Source organism: Prionailurus bengalensis, chromosome B3, assembly GCF_016509475.1.
Source record: "Prionailurus bengalensis isolate Pbe53 chromosome B3, Fcat_Pben_1.1_paternal_pri, whole genome shotgun sequence".
Lineage (NCBI taxonomy): Eukaryota > Metazoa > Chordata > Mammalia > Carnivora > Felidae > Prionailurus > Prionailurus bengalensis.
In genome coordinates, this window is record NC_057355.1 from 814,286 (window position 1) to 833,271 (window position 18,986).

Below are 18,986 nucleotides of genomic sequence, written 5' to 3' on the forward strand. Positions count from 1 at the left end.
GCTTGGGGCTCAGGGCTGGGGGCTGGTCCGCGTGGGAGCGGGGGCTCAGGGCTGGGGCTGGTCTGCGTGGGAGCGGGGGCTTGGGGCTCAGGGCTGGGGGTGGGTGTGTGGGCGGGACGGGGAGAGCGTAGGCCTGGGCATGTGGTAACTATGTGCTCCGGAGCTTGTGCAGGGCATGAGTGAGACGGGTTTGTGCAGGAGGTGTGCGTGGGCCGCCACGGTGTCACAGGTTGTGTGGCGACCGTGAGCAGTGCCTTGTGGCCTGGACGCAAGGTCCGCTGTCAGGTGCTGAGCTCTCCCTTCATTGGCGCTCTGTACAGTCAGCCTGGTTACACGTTAGCTGTGTGGTGTTGAGCCAGTCACCTAACCTCTCTGAGTTCTGTATTCTCCATTAGTAAATTGGTGTGTGTGTGTGTGTGTGTGTGTGTGTGTGCGCGCGCGCGCCCTCCCACTGGGTGGTTGTGAATGTTCAGTGGTGGTGAAGTCACCCGGTCCTGCGGTGCTCTCCACGGTGTCTGTCGGGCCCCATCAGGGGGATGGTGGCCGTAGGGACCACGCTAGCCCGCTAGTCTCGTGCCCGGCCCTGCCCTGCTCCTTTGCTCTAGCTTCTCTCCTGACCTCAGGCCTGGTGGAAGTGGTCACGTGCGTGCCCAGTTGGTGATCTGGGGAGACCGTGCAGTCTTGGGCACCAGGGCCGTGCCAGAGTGCCCGACGCCGGCACCCAGAGGCTTGGTGGTTTGGGGAGGTGGCTGACCCGGCTGTGACGTGGAGTTAGGACACGGTCTTCCTCATAGGCACAGCTCTGTCCACGTCGGGAGACAAGGTGCCAGAGCCCCAGTGCAGCATCTGAAAGTTCTTAACGGACTTTCCTGGTTCTGATGAGTGTTTAGATGTGATGACGCAGAACGAACGCACACAGGAATGAGTGATACAGACTTTTACGTAAACGCCTCAGACCTCGAAAAAAAAAAGCACAAGGAGTAGAGTCACACGGTTATTTTGTTTAATAATTTTTTTGAGTTTGTTTGTTTTGACAGATACGAGTTGGTGAGTACAAGTTGGTGCAGAGTGGGGGTGGGGGTGGAGAGAGAGAGAGAGAGAGAGAGAGAGAGAGAGAGAGAGAGGGGACCCCAGGCAGGCTCCATGCTGTCAGTACAGAGCCCGACAACGCAGGGCTTGAACTTAACGAACCGTATCATGACCTGAGCTGAAGTCAAGAGTGGGGTGCTGGCGGGGCCTGGGTGGCTCAGTCACTTAAGCATCTGACCTCTGCTCAGGTCATGGTCTCACAGTCTGGGAGTTCAAGCCCCATGTCGGACAGCTCAGAGCCTGGAGCCTGCTTCAGATTCTGTGTCTCCCTCTCTCTCACTCTGCCCTGCTCACGCTCTCTCTCAAAAATTAGCATTTAAACAAAATTTTTATAATAAAAAAAAGAGTGGGAGGCTCAACCACCTGAGCCCCCCAGGCACCCCTGCACTGACATTAGGACAGCACAAAGAAGGGGTAGCTGGCCTCTGGCCCCCGTGGGGTGCGGTGGTTGCGGGGTCCGAGGGGCTGACAGCCCCCGGGGAGCATGAGGGCGTGTTCCACACATCATCTCGCAGCTGTCTCGACCTCGACTGTCCCCGAACTTCACTTTTGAGGCCGCACATCACCAGGGCTGTGGCCGAGTGATGCCGCTCCCCAGAAACCACGACGGCCACGAGAGGCTCCAGCCCGTCGGGCCCAGCTGGAAAGTGCACTCGGTCAGCTGCTGGCCGTGGGACAGGCTCCGAGGACGCCAGAGCCTCGTCCAGGGCCTCCCAGGCCGTGAGTGGCCCGTGTCTCTTGTTGTATTTGGCGCTGGGGGGTGGGAAGAGGACCCTGTCTGCATCGTGTGCTGGTCCTGGACCCGCCTGGTGCGGGGACCCCAGTCCCTGTGATCCCAAATCCCTCCTTCCTCCCTTCCTTCTCCTTGCCTCGGGCGCAAGGCCTTCCCTGTCCGCTGGGCTCCTCGCCTCCACTGCCGGCCTGCCTGGCTTCTGTCAGTTCTCCACCCGCTGGGTCTTGCCCCCAGGCCCCTCCTCAGGCCGTCCCCCTGCCGGGAGCCTTCTCTCTCCTGGGGACCCCCACCCCTGGGCTCCTCCACAGTCGTCGTGGCCGGAGCGCTCTGCCCCTGCGCCTGCTGTGCTGGGTGTGAGCGGGTGTGAGCGGCGTCCACCTTTCTGCCCGGGAGCCACAGTGAAGGACGCACGCTTCTGTGTGGACGCGTGCCCTTTGTGAGCACGCAAAACGCGGACCAACCCCGGAGAATGTCAGCATTAGGCAGTAAAGCTAAGTAGTGTCTTTTCTTCTGGTGTGTTGGCAGCGTGCTCCTCACGATCCTCAGAGTTCGGGGCTCGCTGGGGTTGCCGCCCGCTCTGAGAAGCGGTCTCTGAAGGACCGCCCCAGCCGTAAAGCCCGGCGTCCGTCCCGGTCACCTTCATGCCCTCCCGTGCCCTCTGCGTCCTGCCATCAAGCACCGTGCCGTCAGGGGAGACTGGGGGCGGGTGGGGCGCAGGGGAGGGCTGTGCCGGCGGTCACCGCACCCCTGGCTACGCTGAGGGGTTGTGGGGAGGCCCTGTAGGACGGCGGGGTTGACTTAGGTGTTGAAGTGCACGGAGGCACCTGCAGGAGGGAAGGCGGTGAGGACAGGGTTTCCTGAGTCCCCGGGTCCACGTGCCTGGAGCTCGGGCGCTGGACACGGGTGGCGCGGGGGTGGGTTTAGGTTCTGTGTGCTGGGCCGTGGGGATCTGGAGCGGCTCCGCCTGCCTGGGGTTCCACGGTAGGAGCATTTCTCCTTTGATGGGGCTCTCAAGGCAGCGCACATTGTGCTGGATGCCATGGCGTGTGTAGGACGACGGTGTACGCATTGATCCACGTCGGGTGGCCGGGCCCTCTGCAGCGCGCCTTCCTGACGACACCGCTTTGCCACGTCGTCCTGTTGGCAGTAATGCGTTCTGCCTGTAGACGTGGCGGCCCGCACTCGAGTGCCTGCTGAGGTTTGGCACGAGAAGTGTGGTGGGCGGGCAAGCGGATCGCCGTAACAGGACCCAGGAGTCCAAGATCTGTGTCCCAAGGCCACCTTCGGGGCGTCCGAGGCTGGTTCCTCCCGGAGCCCCAGAGGGAGTCCGTCCGTGGCCTCTTCCAGCTCCTGGTGGCTGCGGCCACCCCGGGCCTGTGGCACGTCACCCGCCATCCTCTGTGCTGGGCCCCCTCCTCCTCCTCCCTCCCGTGTGGACACTGATGCTCCCCATCTTGAGGTCCCTAGTCGCATCCACAGGCCCCTTCTGGTCACTTCTGCCTTTTTCCTTTCGGGCGGCATCTCCGGATACCCTTGTGTGTGTCTGTGTTCTTGGGACAGTCTGTCTGAGAGTTGATCTGTACCAGAGGATGGGCTGTGTCACTGTCACTGGGGGGGGCGGCTGTCAGGTCCCCCCCCGTTGGTGACCCCGAGGCGGCCTGTGGACACAGCTCCAGGGCGGGGAGCCTTCCTGCCGCTGGTGGAGCTGGCGGAGCCCAGACCCGAGCTGGCAGGGTGCTTCCCCGTGGTCCCATCACATCTGGAATCCTAGCTCGAATGAGTGTTGAATAAACTATTTCCCAGGGCACCCGGGCAGGTCAGTATTAAGCATCCGACTTCGACTCAGGTCATGATCTCACAGTTCACGAGTTCAAGCCCCACCCCGCATCGGGCTCTGTGCTGATGGCTCGGAGCCTGGGGCTGCTTCGGATTATGTGTCTCCCTCCCTCTCAGTCCCTCCCCCACTCACGCTCTGTCTCTCTCTCAAAAAAAAAAAAAAAAAAGTTATTTCTCTGTTAGATTGTAAATGTATGTGGAGAAGTCAGTCTGAAATATGTAAATTTGGGAACAATGCTTTTCTTGTTGATTCTGGAGGTTGCTGGTGTTTACAGAAAGTTCAGGCTGAACGTGGCAGGTCTCAAGGTGCCGTTTGGCCTTCCTGGTGGCCTCTCACTGTCCGTGCCGGTTCATTTATTGAAAAAAGCGCGGGTACCTGGCAGAGTGCCTGGGGGACATGGAAGGCCGTCTCAAAGGTTTGTCAGTCGCGAGTGGGGTCTTCAAAGAGCAAGGGCTGCCTGGGGAGGGGCCTCGAACCTCCGCCAGGAGGCCCTGTGTAGACAGCTGCGAGCCGGGTAGTGTGTGCAAGCCAGGTCTCGTGTCGCAGTCACAGAACCTCTGAACCTCACGTGGGCTCTTTGCTGTTTTGGCTTGAGCTTCCGCTTTGAGCCTGATCCCATTTGTTCCTTACCTGGGGCTGGGTAGGCGCGCGTCCTCGCGAGGGAGAACCCGGCTTTGTGCGAGCAGCCTCACCGAGGGTCGAGATGGGGAAACCCTGTGGGGTGTGTGTGCAAGGTCCAGGTTGTGTAAATAGCTGTTCTTTCCCCAGACCGCCTCCTCCCGCCCTGCGCCTCCTTCCCGCGCTCTCCCCGTGAGAACCGGGGCTCAGTGCTCCTCACTCGTCCCGTTGGGGGTGCTGGTGCCCACGCACGGCATGTCCGCGGCAGCCACGGCCGGGCCACTGAAACCGCTGTGTCGTGGGTCCGGCGGGGCCCGCACTCGGCCAAGTAACGAGCCAGTCGTGTCCAAGAAATGAGCAGATTTTCTTTCTGTTTCTCTTTCTGAGCAGCTGCTCTGCAATGGCTTTTTCTGCAAACACGGCCACCCTTGTGAGAGGTCTTGCTGGGGCGATGGTGGGCACCCGTGCAGGCACCGCGGTCTCCGCCACCGGGATACACAGCACAGGGAAGACGCTGCCCGTGGTTCCGAGTAGACACTGAGCCTGTGAGCAGGTGTCCGTGCCCGGCTCCCGAGGCTGCTCGGTGGAGCTGGGGGGGGGGAGGGGTATGTGCTGATGCAGCGGCAGAAACCGAAGCGCGTTAAGTAGTTTCTTTGCGTTCGTATTTTTAAAGCACTTTGATACGGTTCATATCAGGGAAAGACAGTCATGCTTTGGAAACACCTAGAGCATTGAGACATGACTGTCGTACGTGAGGGTGCCCTCCGTCTGCTCCCCACAAACGTGCGGCCACCGCTCCCACCCCAGTGCCTTCAACCACACGACACGTTTCTCCCTTGTTTGTAATTTAACCACCTTATCGGGTGTAATCTACCTACAATAAACTCACTTGTGTTAGGTGTACAGGCTGGTGGGTTTCAGGAACCGTACGTGGTTGTGTAAACCCCTCCGTGATGGAGGCTTGGAGCATTTCCGTGGCCCCCCCAGCCCCCTGGGCCCCTTGTGCCGACCTGTCCCAAACCCTGGTCCCTGCAGCCCCTGGTCCGTGCTCCGCCGTCGTCTCTGGTGAGTCACATGGACGAAGTCACGCTGTGTGTATTCTTTTGTCCTCATCCTTCACTGAGCACGGTCTCTCTGGGACTCTTGCGCATTGGGGAGAGTTTCATATTTCGTTCCCTTTTATCGCTGAACAGCATGTAGAGTGTGTGGACGTGTCCCGCTGGGTGACCCCCTCACCACGGATGCGCTTGGGGCTTGTACCCCGTTTGTGGCTGCTATGAATAAGGTCCGGTCCTGTGTGCAGACACGGTCTTGTTTCTGCAGGTGAACACCTGGGCTTGGGGTCAGTTGTGGGGTCGCTCAGCTATGTGTCGATCCAGCGGTGTAAGCTGCGCATCTTCGGCCCCGCACATGCCTCCTCGCCTTGACCTTCCCGCGGGCGACTGGTCACTTACAAGTCTTAACCACACGTGCACTTACAGCATCTGTTACCACTATGACCTTGAAGATTTAAAATACGTCACTTTAGGGGCGCTTGGGGGGCTCAGTGGGTTAAGCGTCTGACTTCGGCTCAGGTCATGATCGAACGGTTCGTGAGTGCGAGCCCCGCCTTGGGCTCTGTGCTGACAGCTCGGAGCCTGGAGCCTGCTTCGGATTCTGTGCCTCCCTCTCTCTCTGCCCATCCCCTGCTCATGTTCTGTCTCTTTCTGTCTCTCAAAAGCAAGTAAACGTTAGAAAGTGTTTTTTTTTTTAATTTTAAAACATGTCACGTGTACACGTCATTGTTTGATTTTCTTTCTTTTTTCGCTCAGCTTTTAAAACACACTTGCCCTGTGCCACGTGTTGCTTCCTCTGGGGTACTCTGCGCCAGGACGGGAACGTGTCTCCGTCTCTGGTGGGTCTTGGCACCTCGAGTGGTGGCCACGGGCACAAGTGAGCGTTTGCGGGGTGGACGCACTCCCGTTCCGCGGTGGTGTATTTACCGCGTCTGTTCTGGCAGCTGTCAGGCTCCCACCATCACGTTGTTGCCGGAATGAACGGTGCTGCCATGGGCACTCCCCTCCGTCTTCCTGCCCACGTCTGGGAACTTGGGAACTGCTGGGTCACGGGCTGGCAGCTCTTAAACTGAGCCGCGTGCTGCTGACTCCGCGTGGGGACTGCCCCTCCCCCCGTTTCCTCCGTTCGTTTTCACAGTTGTATACGTGAAGTTACATCTTGTCGTACGGTTCTTTCAACAACACGCTTCCTCTTTCCTGACAGAAATTCAATGTCGTCTTTCCGTCCTGGGAGAGGACACAGTGAGAGTCGCAAGAGTGTGTTTTATACCAATGAAGAGTGGGAGCTTTTAGACCCGAACCCTAAGGACCTGGAGGAGTCGATGGTGCAGGAAGAGAGGAGGAAGCAGGCGCCCGAAGGAAACAAAGGTAGGACGGTCCCTGCTGCCCGACCCCCCGTCCGCCGGCCCCCAGCGGCGCGGGGACCCTTCCGTGGCAGGCGGTCCCAGAAGCAGGAGGCGCAGGGGTTTGCATCCTGTCTGTGGGAGATGAGTCGTGAGGGCCTGTGAAGTTAGGGACGGGACATCCGGGGGTCCTGGTGCTCTTTACAGAGGTATTGTTTTTTTTTTTTAAACCTTGTGTTTACAGAATTCTGGGACAGACACGAAGGTAGAACGTGCAAGGTCACGGATTCTGGTGTGGCCTCGTCTGGCTTTGTTGTGCCGTTGTGAAACCAGGCCTCTCTTTCTTCCCAGCCCCTCCCCTCCCCTCCCCGTGCTCACCCACCATCATTTCAAAGTAAATTCTAGACGTCACTCCATTACACGTAAATGTCTCACCTAGTGTGTATCTCTAAGAGATAACGACTCATCTTAAAGTTACGGCAGCGTGTTATTGCACGGAGAAACAGTGAGTCTGATCTAATAGTCTAACCCTGCACTTGTTCCACAGCTGCGTGACCAGGAGGTGACGCCAGGGGACGAGGGCACTCTGGGGCTGTGTACCCCTCTGGCCCCGCCCCCTGGAACCACACCCTGTCCTGTTCCCGCCGGTTTGGGGCTGGATTTCTGTTCGGGGGGTTTGTCAGCCTGACCCCGTCTGTACAGCCGGTTGTGACGCTCTGTCCAGGGATCCACGAGGGAATGTTGATGTTTTCATGTAAAACGACAATAATATTGAAATTTTGCCTTATGTGTGATTCTAGCGTGGGCTGGCGGGAGGAGGCGGGATTTTAGGAAATGTTTATGGGGGGGGTGGGCAGGTATTTACTAAAGGAGAGACCTTTCCCATCCCCTGGGGAGGGTGGCCGAGACTTGCTTCTGTTCGCTGGGTCATCCTTTGGGGCCCTCAGTCCCACGTGACGGGGCGTGAGATGCGGCCAGACGGGCGTGCTGTGCTCCCCGGGGCCGGCTCGGTGGGTGCGACGCCAGAGGGGGGCCCACCTGAGCGGGAGCGCCTCCTGAGGAAGGGGACCTGGGTCCTGGCGGATGGGCCGCCTTGGCTCTGACTTCTGGTAGAGGCTCCTGGAGTGAAAAGGAAGGAGGGGTCAGCAAGGCTGAGCGGCCAAGTGGGCCGGAGACTCCCGGGGCCTGTGGGCACCTTCCTGACGGGAGTCGCCCTTGAGAGGCAGCGGGGGTCTGCGGACCCGTCCTGTACCGGCTGTGAGTCAGCCCGCCAGCTTGTCGCCCTGTCGCTCGGGGCGCCCAGCCGCTCTCCTTTGTGTTTGTTCCCCTGCTGTGTAGGTGGATTTTTTTTTTCTTCTCATACTTTTACTAAAATCCAAGTTAGTTATTTATAGTCGGTAATAATGGTTCCAGGAGTAGAATCTAGTGATTCATCACTTACATGCAGCACCCAGTGTTCATCCCAACAAGTGTCCCCTTAATGCCCATCCCCCATCCAACCCCCCCCCCCCCATCCCGAGAACCCTCGGTTTATTCTCTGTATTTAAGAGTCTCTTAGGGCTTGCTAAGTGGACTTTAAAAAAAAAATTTTTTTAACGTTTATTTTTTTGAGAGAGAGCAAGCAGGGGAGGGGCAGAGAGAAGGAGACACAGACTCTAAAGCAGCTCCAGGCTCCGAGCTGTCAGCACAGAGCCCGACAGGGGGCTCGAACTCCCAAACTGTGAGATCACGACCTGAGCCCAAGTTGGATGCCCAACTGACTGAGCCACCCAGGCGCCCCTGCTAAGTGGACTTTTTAATCGAAAGCGTAACACACACAAAGCTCCCTGATTGCAAATGAGTACTCAGCGGATTTTCCGTGTGAGCGCACACTTCGACAGGACAAGACCGGACCCACCCAGTCACTGGCCTCTCCCAGGGTGGCCCCTGTCCCAAAACAGCAGGGAGTCAGGGCCTTGTTTTCTAGCTTTAAGGGACCTATGTGGTTTGTACTATTTCACATTGCTTCCTTGTAGCTTGAATATGTATTTGAATCCATTGATGCACAAATGTATTTGGGTCCTTTAGTATTTTGAGTACCCATTTTTTAAAAACTTATTTTGAGAGAGTGTGAGCGGGGGAGGGGCAGAGAAAGAGGGAGACACAGAATCCGAAGCAGCTCCAGGCTCCGAGCTGTCGGCACAGAGCCCGACGCGGGGCTCGAACCCACGAACTGCGAGTTCGTGACCTGCGCTCCACCGACTGAGCCCCCCAGGCGCCCCTTTAAATACCCTTTTTTTTTTTAAGAAAGAGAAGGTAGTCATGCTCTAAAGCAAGTGTTCACAATTAAGAAAACGTGCATTTAGGGAGGGGTTTGGTCCTGTTTTTATTTTGCTGGGAACAGATGAGCAAAAGGAAGCCAGGGATCCCCGAGGTGTGGGAGTCCCACGGGGAAGCCGCCGGCTGTGCAGGTGGGGACCCTGCAAGGACTCCAGCACCATGCTCCTCCCTGGCCCGTTCTCTTTCTGTTTGGTCCTAGAAGTGGATGACATGGGAGAACGGTGACGTGAACTGACCTTTTGGAAAAGGAGCTTATGAGTCCTGAGAGAAGGTGCAGGGAAGCCTTGTCGTAGGCTCGTTAGCGCCACCAGGCCTCATCTTAGAAACTGAGCAAGCAGAGAGAGCGTTGTCTTTAGCAGTGGTCATGTGACAAGTGTAATACGGAAGAATCCCGCTCCTTGAGTTTAGGCTTGGCTTTCATCAAGGAGGAGTCGGGCGAGAGGCGCCCCCGCCTGTGTCCCCTGCGCGAGGGGCACACAGCTTTCTGGAGGATGACGGATGGGATGCCGATGTGTTTCACCGGACTTCCCAGAGTGAGGATTTGTCCTGCACCTAAAAAAGTTTTGTTTTTACGTAGGAGGAACCAGCTCAGGATTTCCCTTTGATTTCGGACGTATTCCCTACAAAGGAAAGCGCCCTTTGAGAGACATGATCGGGTCCTACAGGAACCGTCACGTCAGTGGTGACCCTTCCGCCGAGGGGCCGCAGGGCAGTGGCGGCGTCAGCAAGCCGGCCCCCGAAACACAGCTGCAGAGCCAGCAGGAGGAGCTGGAGCGGCTGAAGAAAGACCTGTCCAGTCAGAAGGTGACTCCCCTTCTGCGCACGTGTGTCCCCCCACATCAGCCGCCGGGACCGGAGGGGCAAAGCCTGGCTTTCGTGGGTCTCTGGATGTTTTGTTCCCCGGGGGGGCTCCCCTCGGGGTGTCACATTGTGGGCACTCTGGTGCCCCAGGTCACGCGTTCAGACACGAGTGCATCAGTCTCTCTCGACACAGCGCTGGCCCAGAGTCCCTTCCCGGTGGGAACAGTCTCCACGTGCTGTCAGACAACACCGTTTCTTCCGAAACTGAGCGCGCTTGATTGCTCCGACCAGAGCCGAGGCTTAAGGTTTTAGAGCCCCCGTTTTCTAAACCCCGATGTGCGCTCACTGGGACCTGTTGCTGATCACAGTTCGCGCGTTTGTTTCCTGTTTCCTATTGCCGTTCTCCGCAGACAGGCTCCGCCGGCTAACGTCTCTTCCTCTCTGTTTCCGAGACCCCTCGAGAGGAGGTTCGCTACTAACACGCTCCCAGTGGGGTTTCCGCATTCCCTCCGCCCCGCCTTGCCCCCTGCACCTGTTCACGGTCCCTGCTCTCCCCTCCGGCTCCAGGAGCTTGTGCGGCTGCTGCAGCAGACGGTCCGGTCGTCCCAGTATGACAAGTACTTCGCCAGCAGCCGGCTCTCCGAGGGGGTCCCGAAGGACGCGCTCGACCTTCTGCACCGCAAGGATGACCAGATCCTGGGCCTCAGCGGCCAGCTGGAGAGGCTCACCCTGGAGAGGGAGAGTCTGCAGCAGGAAGTGAGGACGCTCAAGGGCAAGGTGGGCGAGCTCAGCGAGCAGCTGGGGATGCTGGTGGAGACCATCCAGGCCAAGGACGAGGTCATCATGAAGCTCTCGCGCCAGCTCAGCGAGAGCGAGGACAGTACGTCATCCCCGGCGGGGGTGCCCGGCTCCCCCGCCGGCAGGGAGCAGCTGGAGCTGGACAGGCTGAAGGTAAGTGGGGTGCGGGCTCCGGCTGCTGGGCGGGGTTCAGACAGGCGGTGCGGGCGGCCCCTCGATGTCGCGCAGGGGTGCCGGCCTCAGTGCCTGGTGGGGGAGCGGAGCGTGGGGTCGGCTGCCCCACAGGCCCGCTCGGAGCCGGCGCCCCTGTGGCCACGCTGGCCCTGGGGAGGGCGCTACTTCCTGAACACGTTGGGTCTCTGGGTCGTCCCCAGGGTGCGGACCCGTTGGCAGGTCGGGGGAGCGCGCTGCTGTGGGAGGCAGGGGTGGTCTCCGTGCCTGCGGAGAAGCCTGCCAGCCCCCCCCTCCCCCTCGCCAGGAGAGCTGAGGGCCCGTGGTCTGTCCGTCAGGCCCCACAGGGACCCTGGGTGTAGTCCAGTCGACCCCACGCGGGTCTCCAGCCGCAGGTGTGTCCCGTCCCCAACACGCTCCTCACCTGGCTACCCTCGTTGTGTAGACACCTTGGCACCGAGGGTGTTTGGCCCCTGAGTGTAATGTATCCTCGGAGGCCAAGGTCCGCCACCTTGAGGTTGTCGGCGAGGCCCCGCTGTGTGCCCGGGAGCGCCTGCCCCCGTCAGTGCAGAGGATGGCAAGTGGCAGACGTGGCGGGGTGTGGGGGGGGGGTCTCCCAGAGAATTCTAAAACAGGACTTAACACTGGGCTGACAGCAGCATGACTGGGACATGTGCAGGGCCTCCGTAGCGACGGCTTCTCGGCGACACGTCTCAGTCAGCGTTGCCGGTGGGCCGGCCTTGCTTGCGCACACGGCCTGGAAGGTGCCCGACCCGCGCCGCGCGGGTGATGTGCGTTTCAGGCCGCCTTGTTTAACGTGGACAGGAGTTCACGTTTTGAGAGCGTGCCTGTGTTGGCAGCGTCTGCCTGCCGGCCCCGCCGAGCATGCTCTGTGAGGACACACGCGGGCCCAGCCAGAGCACGTGCGGGATGGAGCGGCTTGTCCTGTGTCCACGCAGCTCCCTATGGGGACCCAAGAGTTGACCCGGGTTAGGTTTCTCGCCCTTGTTTACTCTCTTGTTTCTGTGGCACGGTGGGCAAGGTGGTTTCGGTCACTTGGTGATTTCGTGACCTTTTCCTCCAATGTTTCTCCCCAGTTTTTAAAGCCTGTGGCTCCAAAATCCACGAGAGCTCAAGAAGGAGGAAGGTTCTCTGGAGCCTCTGTGTGGCCCTGGGGTCCAGGCGGGATGGCCGGCCACCAGCCCCACACGCTCGCCCCCGCGCCGGCTCTCCGGTCCCACACCCTCACCCCTGCGCTGGCCCTCCGGCCCCACACGCTCACCCCGCTCTGGCTCTCCGACCCACACCCTCACCCCCGCGCTGGCTCTCCGGCCCCACACGCTCACCCCTGCGCCGGCTCTCCGGTCCCACACCCTCACCCCTGCGCTGGCTCTCCGGCCCCACACGCTCACCCCTGCGCCGGCTCTCCGGCCCCACACCCTCACCCCTGTGCTGGCTCTCCAGCCCCACACCCCCACCCCCATGCTGGCTCTCCAGCCAACACGCTTACCCTTGTCCTGGCTTTCCAGTTCCACACATTCTCCCCTGCGCTGGCTCTCCGGTCCCACACCCTCTCCCCTGCGCTGGCTCTCCGGCCCCACACGCTCACCCCTGCGCTGGCTCTCCGGTCCCACACCCTCACCCCCGCGCTGGCTCTCCGGCCCCACACCCTCACCCCCGCTCTGGCTCCCCGGCCCCACACCCTCACCCCTGCGCCGGCTCTCCGGCCCCACACGCTCACCCCTGCGCCGGCTCTCCGGCCCCACACCCTCACCCCTGCGCAGGCTCTCCGGCCCCACACCCTCTCCCCTGCGCTGGCTCTCCGGCCCCACACGCTCACCCCTGCGCCGGCTCTCCGACCCACACCCTCACCCCCGCGCCGGCTCTCCGGCCCCACACCCTCACCCCTGCGCTGGCTCTCCGGCCCCACACCCTCTCCCCTGCGCCGGCTCTCCGGCCCCACACGCTCACCCCTGCACCGGCTCTCCGGCCCCACACCCTCACCACCGCTCTGGCTCCCCGGCCCCACACGCCCCTACGCTGGCTCTCCGGCCCCACACGCTCGCCCCTACGCTGGCTCTCCGGCCCCACACGCTTGCCCCCATGCCGGCTCTCCGGCCCCACACGCTCACCCCTGCGCCGGCTCTCCGGCCCCACACGCTCACCCCTACGCCGGCTCTCTGGCCCCACAAGCTCACCCCTGCGCCGGCTCTCCGGCCCCACACCCTCTCCCCTGCGCTGGCTCTCCGGCCCCACACGCTCACCCCTACGCTGGCTCTCCGGCCCCACACGCTCACCCCTGCGCTGGCTCTCCGGCCCCACACGCTCACCCCTACGCCGGCTCTCCGGCCCCACACCCTCACCCCTGCGCCAACTCTCCGGCCCCACAAGCTCAGCCCTGCGCCGGCTCTCCGGCCCCACACGCTCAGCCCTGCGCTGGCTCTCCGGCCCCACATCCTCACCCCCGCTCTGGCTCCCCGGCCCCACACCCTCACCCCTGCGCTGGCTCTCCGGCCCCACACGCTCACCCCTGCGCCGGCTCTCCGGCCCCACACCCTCACCCCTGTGCTGGCTCTCCAGCCCCACACCTCCACCCCCATGCTGGCTCTCCAGCCAACACGCTTACCCTTGTCCTGGCTTTCCAGTTCCACACATTCTCCCCTGCGCTGGCTCTCCGGTCCCACACCCTCTCCCCTGCGCTGGCTCTCCGGCCCCACACGCTCACCCCTGCGCTGGCTCTCCGGTCCCACACCCTCACCCCCGCGCTGGCTCTCCGGCCCCACACCCTCACCCCCGCTCTGGCTCCCCGGCCCCACACCCTCACCCCTGCGCCGGCTCTCCGGCCCCACACGCTCACCCCTGCGCCGGCTCTCCGGCCCCACACCCTCACCCCTGCGCAGGCTCTCCGGCCCCACACCCTCTCCCCTGCGCTGGCTCTCCGGCCCCACACGCTCACCCCCGCGCCGGCTCTCCGACCCACACCCTCACCCCCGCTCTGGCTCCCCGGCCCCACACGCTCGCCCCTACGCTGGCTCTCCGGCCCCACACGCTCGCCCCTACGCTGGCTCTCCGGCCCCACACGCTTGCCCCCGTGCCAGCTCTCCGGCCCCACACGCTCACCCCTGCGCCGGCTCTCCGGCCCCACACCCTCACCCCTGCGCCAACTCTCCGGCCCCACAAGCTCAGCCCTGCACCGGCTCTCCGGCCCCACACGCTCAGCCCTGCGCTGGCTCTCCGGCCCCACACCCTCACCCCCGCTCTGGCTCTCCGGCCCCACACGCTCACCCCTACGCCGGCTCTCCGGCCCCACACCCTCACCCCTGCGCCAACTCTCCGGCCCCACAAGCTCAGCCCTGCACCGGCTCTCCGGCCCCACACGCTCAGCCCTGCGCTGGCTCTCCGGCCCCACACCCTCACCCCCGCTCTGGCTCCCCGGCCCCACACCCTCACCCCTGCGCTGGCTCTCCGGCCCCACACGCTCACCCCTGCGCTGGCTCTCCGGCCCCACACCCTCACCCCTGCGCTGGCTCTCCGGCCCCACACGCTCACCCCTGCGCTGGCTCTCCGGCCCCACACCCTCTCCCCTGCGCTGGCTCTCCGGCCCCACACGCTCACCCCTGCACTGGCTCTCCGGCCCCACACCCTCACCCCTGCGCTGGCTCTCCGGCCCCACACGCTCACCCCTACGCCGGCTCTCCGGCCCCACACCCTCACCCCTGCGCCAACTCTCCGGCCCCACAAGCTCAGCCCTGCGCCGGCTCTCCGGCCCCACACGCTCAGCCCTGCGCTGGCTCTCCGGCCCCACACCCTCACCCCCGCTCTGGCTCCCCGGCCCCACACCCTCACCCCTGTGCTGGCTCTCCAGTTCCAAACCCTCACCCCTGCGCTGGCTCTCCAGTTCCGTACCCTCACCCCTGCACTGGCTCTCCGGCCCCACACGCTCACCCCTACGCTGGCTCTCCGGCCCCACACGCTCACCCCTGCGCTGGCTCTCCGGCCCCACACCCTCACCCCTACGCTGGCTCTCCGGCCCTACACCCTCACCCCTGTGCTGGCTCTTCAGCCCAACACGCTTACCTTTGTCCTGGCTTTCCAGTTCCACACATTCTCCCCTGCGCTGGCTCTCCAGCCCCACACCCTCACCCTTGTACTGGCTCTCCAGTTCCACACCCTCTCCCCTGCACTGGCTCTCTGGCCCCACACGCTCAGCCCTGCTCTGGCTCTCCGGCCCCACACTCTTACCCCTGCACTGGCTCTCTGGCCCCACACCCTCTCCCCTGCACTGGCTCTCCGGCCCCACACGCTCAGCCCTGCACTGGCTCTCTGGCCCCACACCCTCACCCCTGCGCTGGCTCTCTGGCCCCACAAGCTCAGCCCTGCGCCGGCTCTCCGGCCCCAAACCCTCACCCCTGCGCTGACTCTCCAGTTCCACACCCTCACCCCTGCACTGGCTCTCTGGCCCCACACGCTCAGCCCTGCGCTGGCTCTCCGGCCCCACACCCTCTCCCCTGTGCTGGCTCTCCAGCCCCACACGCTCAGCCCTGCGCTGGCTCTCCGGCCCCACGCCCTCTCCCCTGTGCTGGCTCTCCAGCCCCACACGCTCAGCCCTGCCCTGGCTCTCCGGCCTTACATGCTCACCCCTGTGCCGGTTCTCCAGCCTCGCATTCTCACCCCTGTGCTGCCTCTCCAGCCCCACACCCTCACCCCTGTGCTGGCTCTCCAGCCTTACACGCTCACCCCTGTGCTGGCTCTCCGGCCCCACACCCTCACCCCTGCGCTGGCTCTCCAGCCTTACACGCTCACCCCTGTGCTGGCTCTCCGGCCCCACACCCTCACCCCTGTGCTGGCTCTCCGGCCCCACACTCTTACCCCTGTACTGCCTCTCTAGTTCCAAACCCTCACCCCTGCGCTGGCTCTCCAGTTCCATACTCTCACCCCTGCACTGGCTCTCCAGCCTTACACGCTCACCCCTGTGCTGGCTCTCCGGCCCCACACCCTCACCCCTGTGCTGGCTCTCCGGCCCCACACTCTTACCCCTGTACTGCCTCTCCAGTTCCAAACCCTCACCCCTGCGCTGGCTCTCCAGCCCCACACCCTCACCCCTGCGCTGGCTCTCCAGCCTTACACGCTCACCCCTGCGCTGGCTCTCTGACCCCACACACTCACCCCTGCGCTGGCTCTCCGGCCCCACACGCTCACCCCTGCGCTGGCTCTCCGGCCCCACACGCTCTCCCCTGCGCTGGCTCTCCAGTCCCATACCCTCACCCCTGCACTGGCGCTCCGGCCCCACACCCTCTCCCCTGCGCTGGCTCTCCGGCCCCACATGCTCACCTGCGTGGCTGTCCGTGGCACTGCAGGAATTGAACGCAGCGTGAGGGGTTGTGGATGGAAGTGGGGACTTGCTGTCCTCTGTGTCCTCCAGCACTTAATGCTGCGTGGTTCCCACGCTGATTGCTTCCCTTGTCCCCGAGTTTAAACGTCCTTGTGGGGGACCGTCTGTGTGTGTCGGCGGCACTCTGTCGTGTCACTGTCACCGTCATTTCCGGGTTTCTCAGTCAAGAGTCCGTGTCTGCAGCCTGCAGGTTTGTGCTGTTTGGAACCTGCGAGCTCTTCTCATTGGTCTGATGCAGACAGGGTCACTTTCCGGGGTATTTTGAGGAGGGTGTAAACGTTGGTCGTCGTATTTTTCCAGCCTAGAATTTAAGGACTTTATCTCTCTCGTACTTCCTTCCAGACCTTTTCCGTGGCTCCGTAATTCTGTGCCCGGAGCAGGTCGATCCCTGCTTTGTCCGGTGCCATGGCCCGTCTCGGTGGGCGCTGTCCTCGCTGTGACTTGGGGCTGCCCGTCCTGTGACTGTGTCCCCATCCCCTTGTGCCGCCCTGTCCTCCTTCCTGCGATTTGCTCCTTCCGCGTGGGCCTTCACGCTTGCGGCCTTGTTCGTTTGTCCGGCCACGCGCCGGGCCTGCGTTCTGCTGGAAGCGCACGGTGTGTCCCTCCCCACCCCGCCCCCGTGGCACCCAGTGTGTCTCGAAAGCAGAGACAGAGGCAGAGCCACAGCTGCAGTGAGGGTGAGCAGCAGGGAAGAGACGTGGGCCGGCACTCGTGGTGGTCTAGACGCAGCCCCGGAGCCAGACCTGGCCTGCGTTCGAGCCCAGCTGTGGGGCCTGTGAGCCCCCCCCACGGCGGGTTGGGCCCCTTCTCTGCCCAGTGTGTTCACCTGAGACCCAGCCCTCCCCTCGGGGGTCTCGCGGGGATCGGGCTCCTGGTGCCTCACGGGGCTTCCCTGCCGTGATCGTCACCGTAGGGCGACCGTCCTTGTGAGGAACAGTCAGGCCCTCCCAAGGAAGACACCGTTGGTCTGCTCTCCTGCTGTCACCCACCCCCTTGTGTCACTCGGCCTCGGTCGGTCGGGCTCGGGCATGTGCTGCGCTCGGCCCGGCGCCCCCTCTCCTCCCTCTGCCGCCAGCAGCTCTCACCCACCAGGAGGGCGAGACTGAGGCCGCGGAAGGGGATCGGGGCCTTCTGTGGGGCTAGATTTAGGTGTCTCGCGGGCCCGTCATGACATGTGGTCCCACGGACTCAGAAGGTGTGCGTGTATCAGTCAGGCGGTGGCCAGTGGCCCGGAGTCCAGCGGCCTGGCTCTCAGAGGCCGGATCCCGGCCCCTAGGCTCCGTCTTCGCCTGGGCAGCGGAGACCTGGGGACGGCTGCCCAGCAATTGTCGTGGTGCAGGCAGATCAGGAGTGTCATGCCGACCCATAATCCCTAGCAAGTGCCCCACAAATGTTAGCGATTGAAGGGATCACGGAAACGTCATTTTCTCTGTGGGTTTTAGGCTGGTTATGGGCCGCCAGCCCCACGGCGACGTCCGGCCTGGGGCACGTCTCGGGGAACGGCCCTGGCTTCTGTCCCGTGAGGGTCCAGGAGCCCGCGGCTTCCCTGGCCACTCCCGGCCGGCCCCCGAATTTTCCTGTGGCTGTGGCCAAGGCCGAGGGGCCGGAGCCTCCCTGGGAGCCCCGGCAGAGCGGGAGGAGCACACTGATGAAGGGCTGGGCTCGGCAGCACGTGTCCGGCTCGGCTTCCTGTCCTCAGGCTTCAAGGCCAGAGCCAAGCGTGTCCCCACGTTTGGTAGAGCTTGTCGCCGGCCCGTGAGGCCTCTTAAAACATGGCAGATGCAGCAGACATTAACCATTGGTGAATTTAGGTGAAGGGTATGTTGGGTTCGCTGTACTTCCCTTGCAGCTGGGCCAGAGTTTGACGTCTTCCACGGGGACACGGGAGGGAAGGACGTGCTCTCCGGAGCGCCTCACCCGCTGTCAGTTGCAGGCGTGGGTCTCTAGTTGAGGGCGTGTGCGGTGTGCAAAGCGGGTGAGTAAAAATGAGCACCCGCAGAAAGTGTGCTGTCTCTCTGCTTAGGAAAGAATGGAGCGTGAGGGACGTGAGTGCAGGTGGGTGTTTGCACAGAGCGGGGACGTGGGTCCTGGTGGCCGCGGCGGTGGTCGGGGTGTCGGCACTAATTCAGCGGGACCGTTTGATTGCAGGGGCGGAATGTTAATTATGTAGAATAATCAGCCTTCAGCTGGTGTGAGTCGACGGGTTTTCTCTTCCAACAGGACAGCCTCCAGGGGTATAAAACCCAGAATAAGTTTCTCAACAAGGAAATTCTGGAGCTCTCGGCGCTGCGGAGAAACGCAGAAAGGAGGGAGCGGGATCTGATGGCCAAGGTGGGTCGGGCGCGGCTCTGTGTCCTGGTGGCGGGGGACTCAAGCCTTCCGGAAGCGGGTCCTGCTGCCTGTCCTGCTGCCGGTGGGGGTGTGGTCGCGACCCCGAATCGTGTCCTAAACGTTGGGAGCGCAGAGTGCTGGGTGCTTGGTCTCATCCGAGGCGCCCTGCTGTGTCCCGTCTGCACATATAACGGGATTCACAGAACAGCTTAAATCCTATTCTGAGGCCCCCAAATGAAGGCCCCTTGGATGGTGATTTTAGCTGCGGTGGGGGTCGATTTCCACCTGTAAACGGGGAAGGGGGAGAACACCTCGCTGCCAGCCCAACGGTGGCGGTGCGAGAGTCTGATGGCATTGTGGCGGGAAAGGCAGCGTGAACGTGACAGCCGTCACCCCATCCCCCGACCTTTGCCTGCGTGTTCTCCTTGGTGTCTGTCTCGTCTGAGGCGGCGGCGGACGGGAGCTGGTCCCAGGCACAGGGTCCTGGGAAAGCATGGCT

General features: G+C 62.6%; 1 protein-coding gene across 3 annotated transcripts in view; it reads left to right on the forward strand.

Annotated features, from left to right (window-relative positions):
- TBC1D2B (TBC1 domain family member 2B) overlaps positions 1-18,986 on the forward strand; it is a 67,227-nt gene that overhangs the window by 31,848 nt on the left and 16,393 nt on the right. For all 3 annotated transcript variants that reach the window (XM_043554593.1, XM_043554595.1, XM_043554594.1), the window contains exons 4-7: positions 6,537-6,700; positions 9,572-9,798; positions 10,363-10,746; positions 18,377-18,487. In XM_043554593.1, the coding sequence (XP_043410528.1) occupies positions 6,537-6,700; positions 9,572-9,798; positions 10,363-10,746; positions 18,377-18,487 (886 nt within the window). The remainder of the gene's footprint in view (positions 1-6,536; positions 6,701-9,571; positions 9,799-10,362; positions 10,747-18,376; positions 18,488-18,986) is intronic.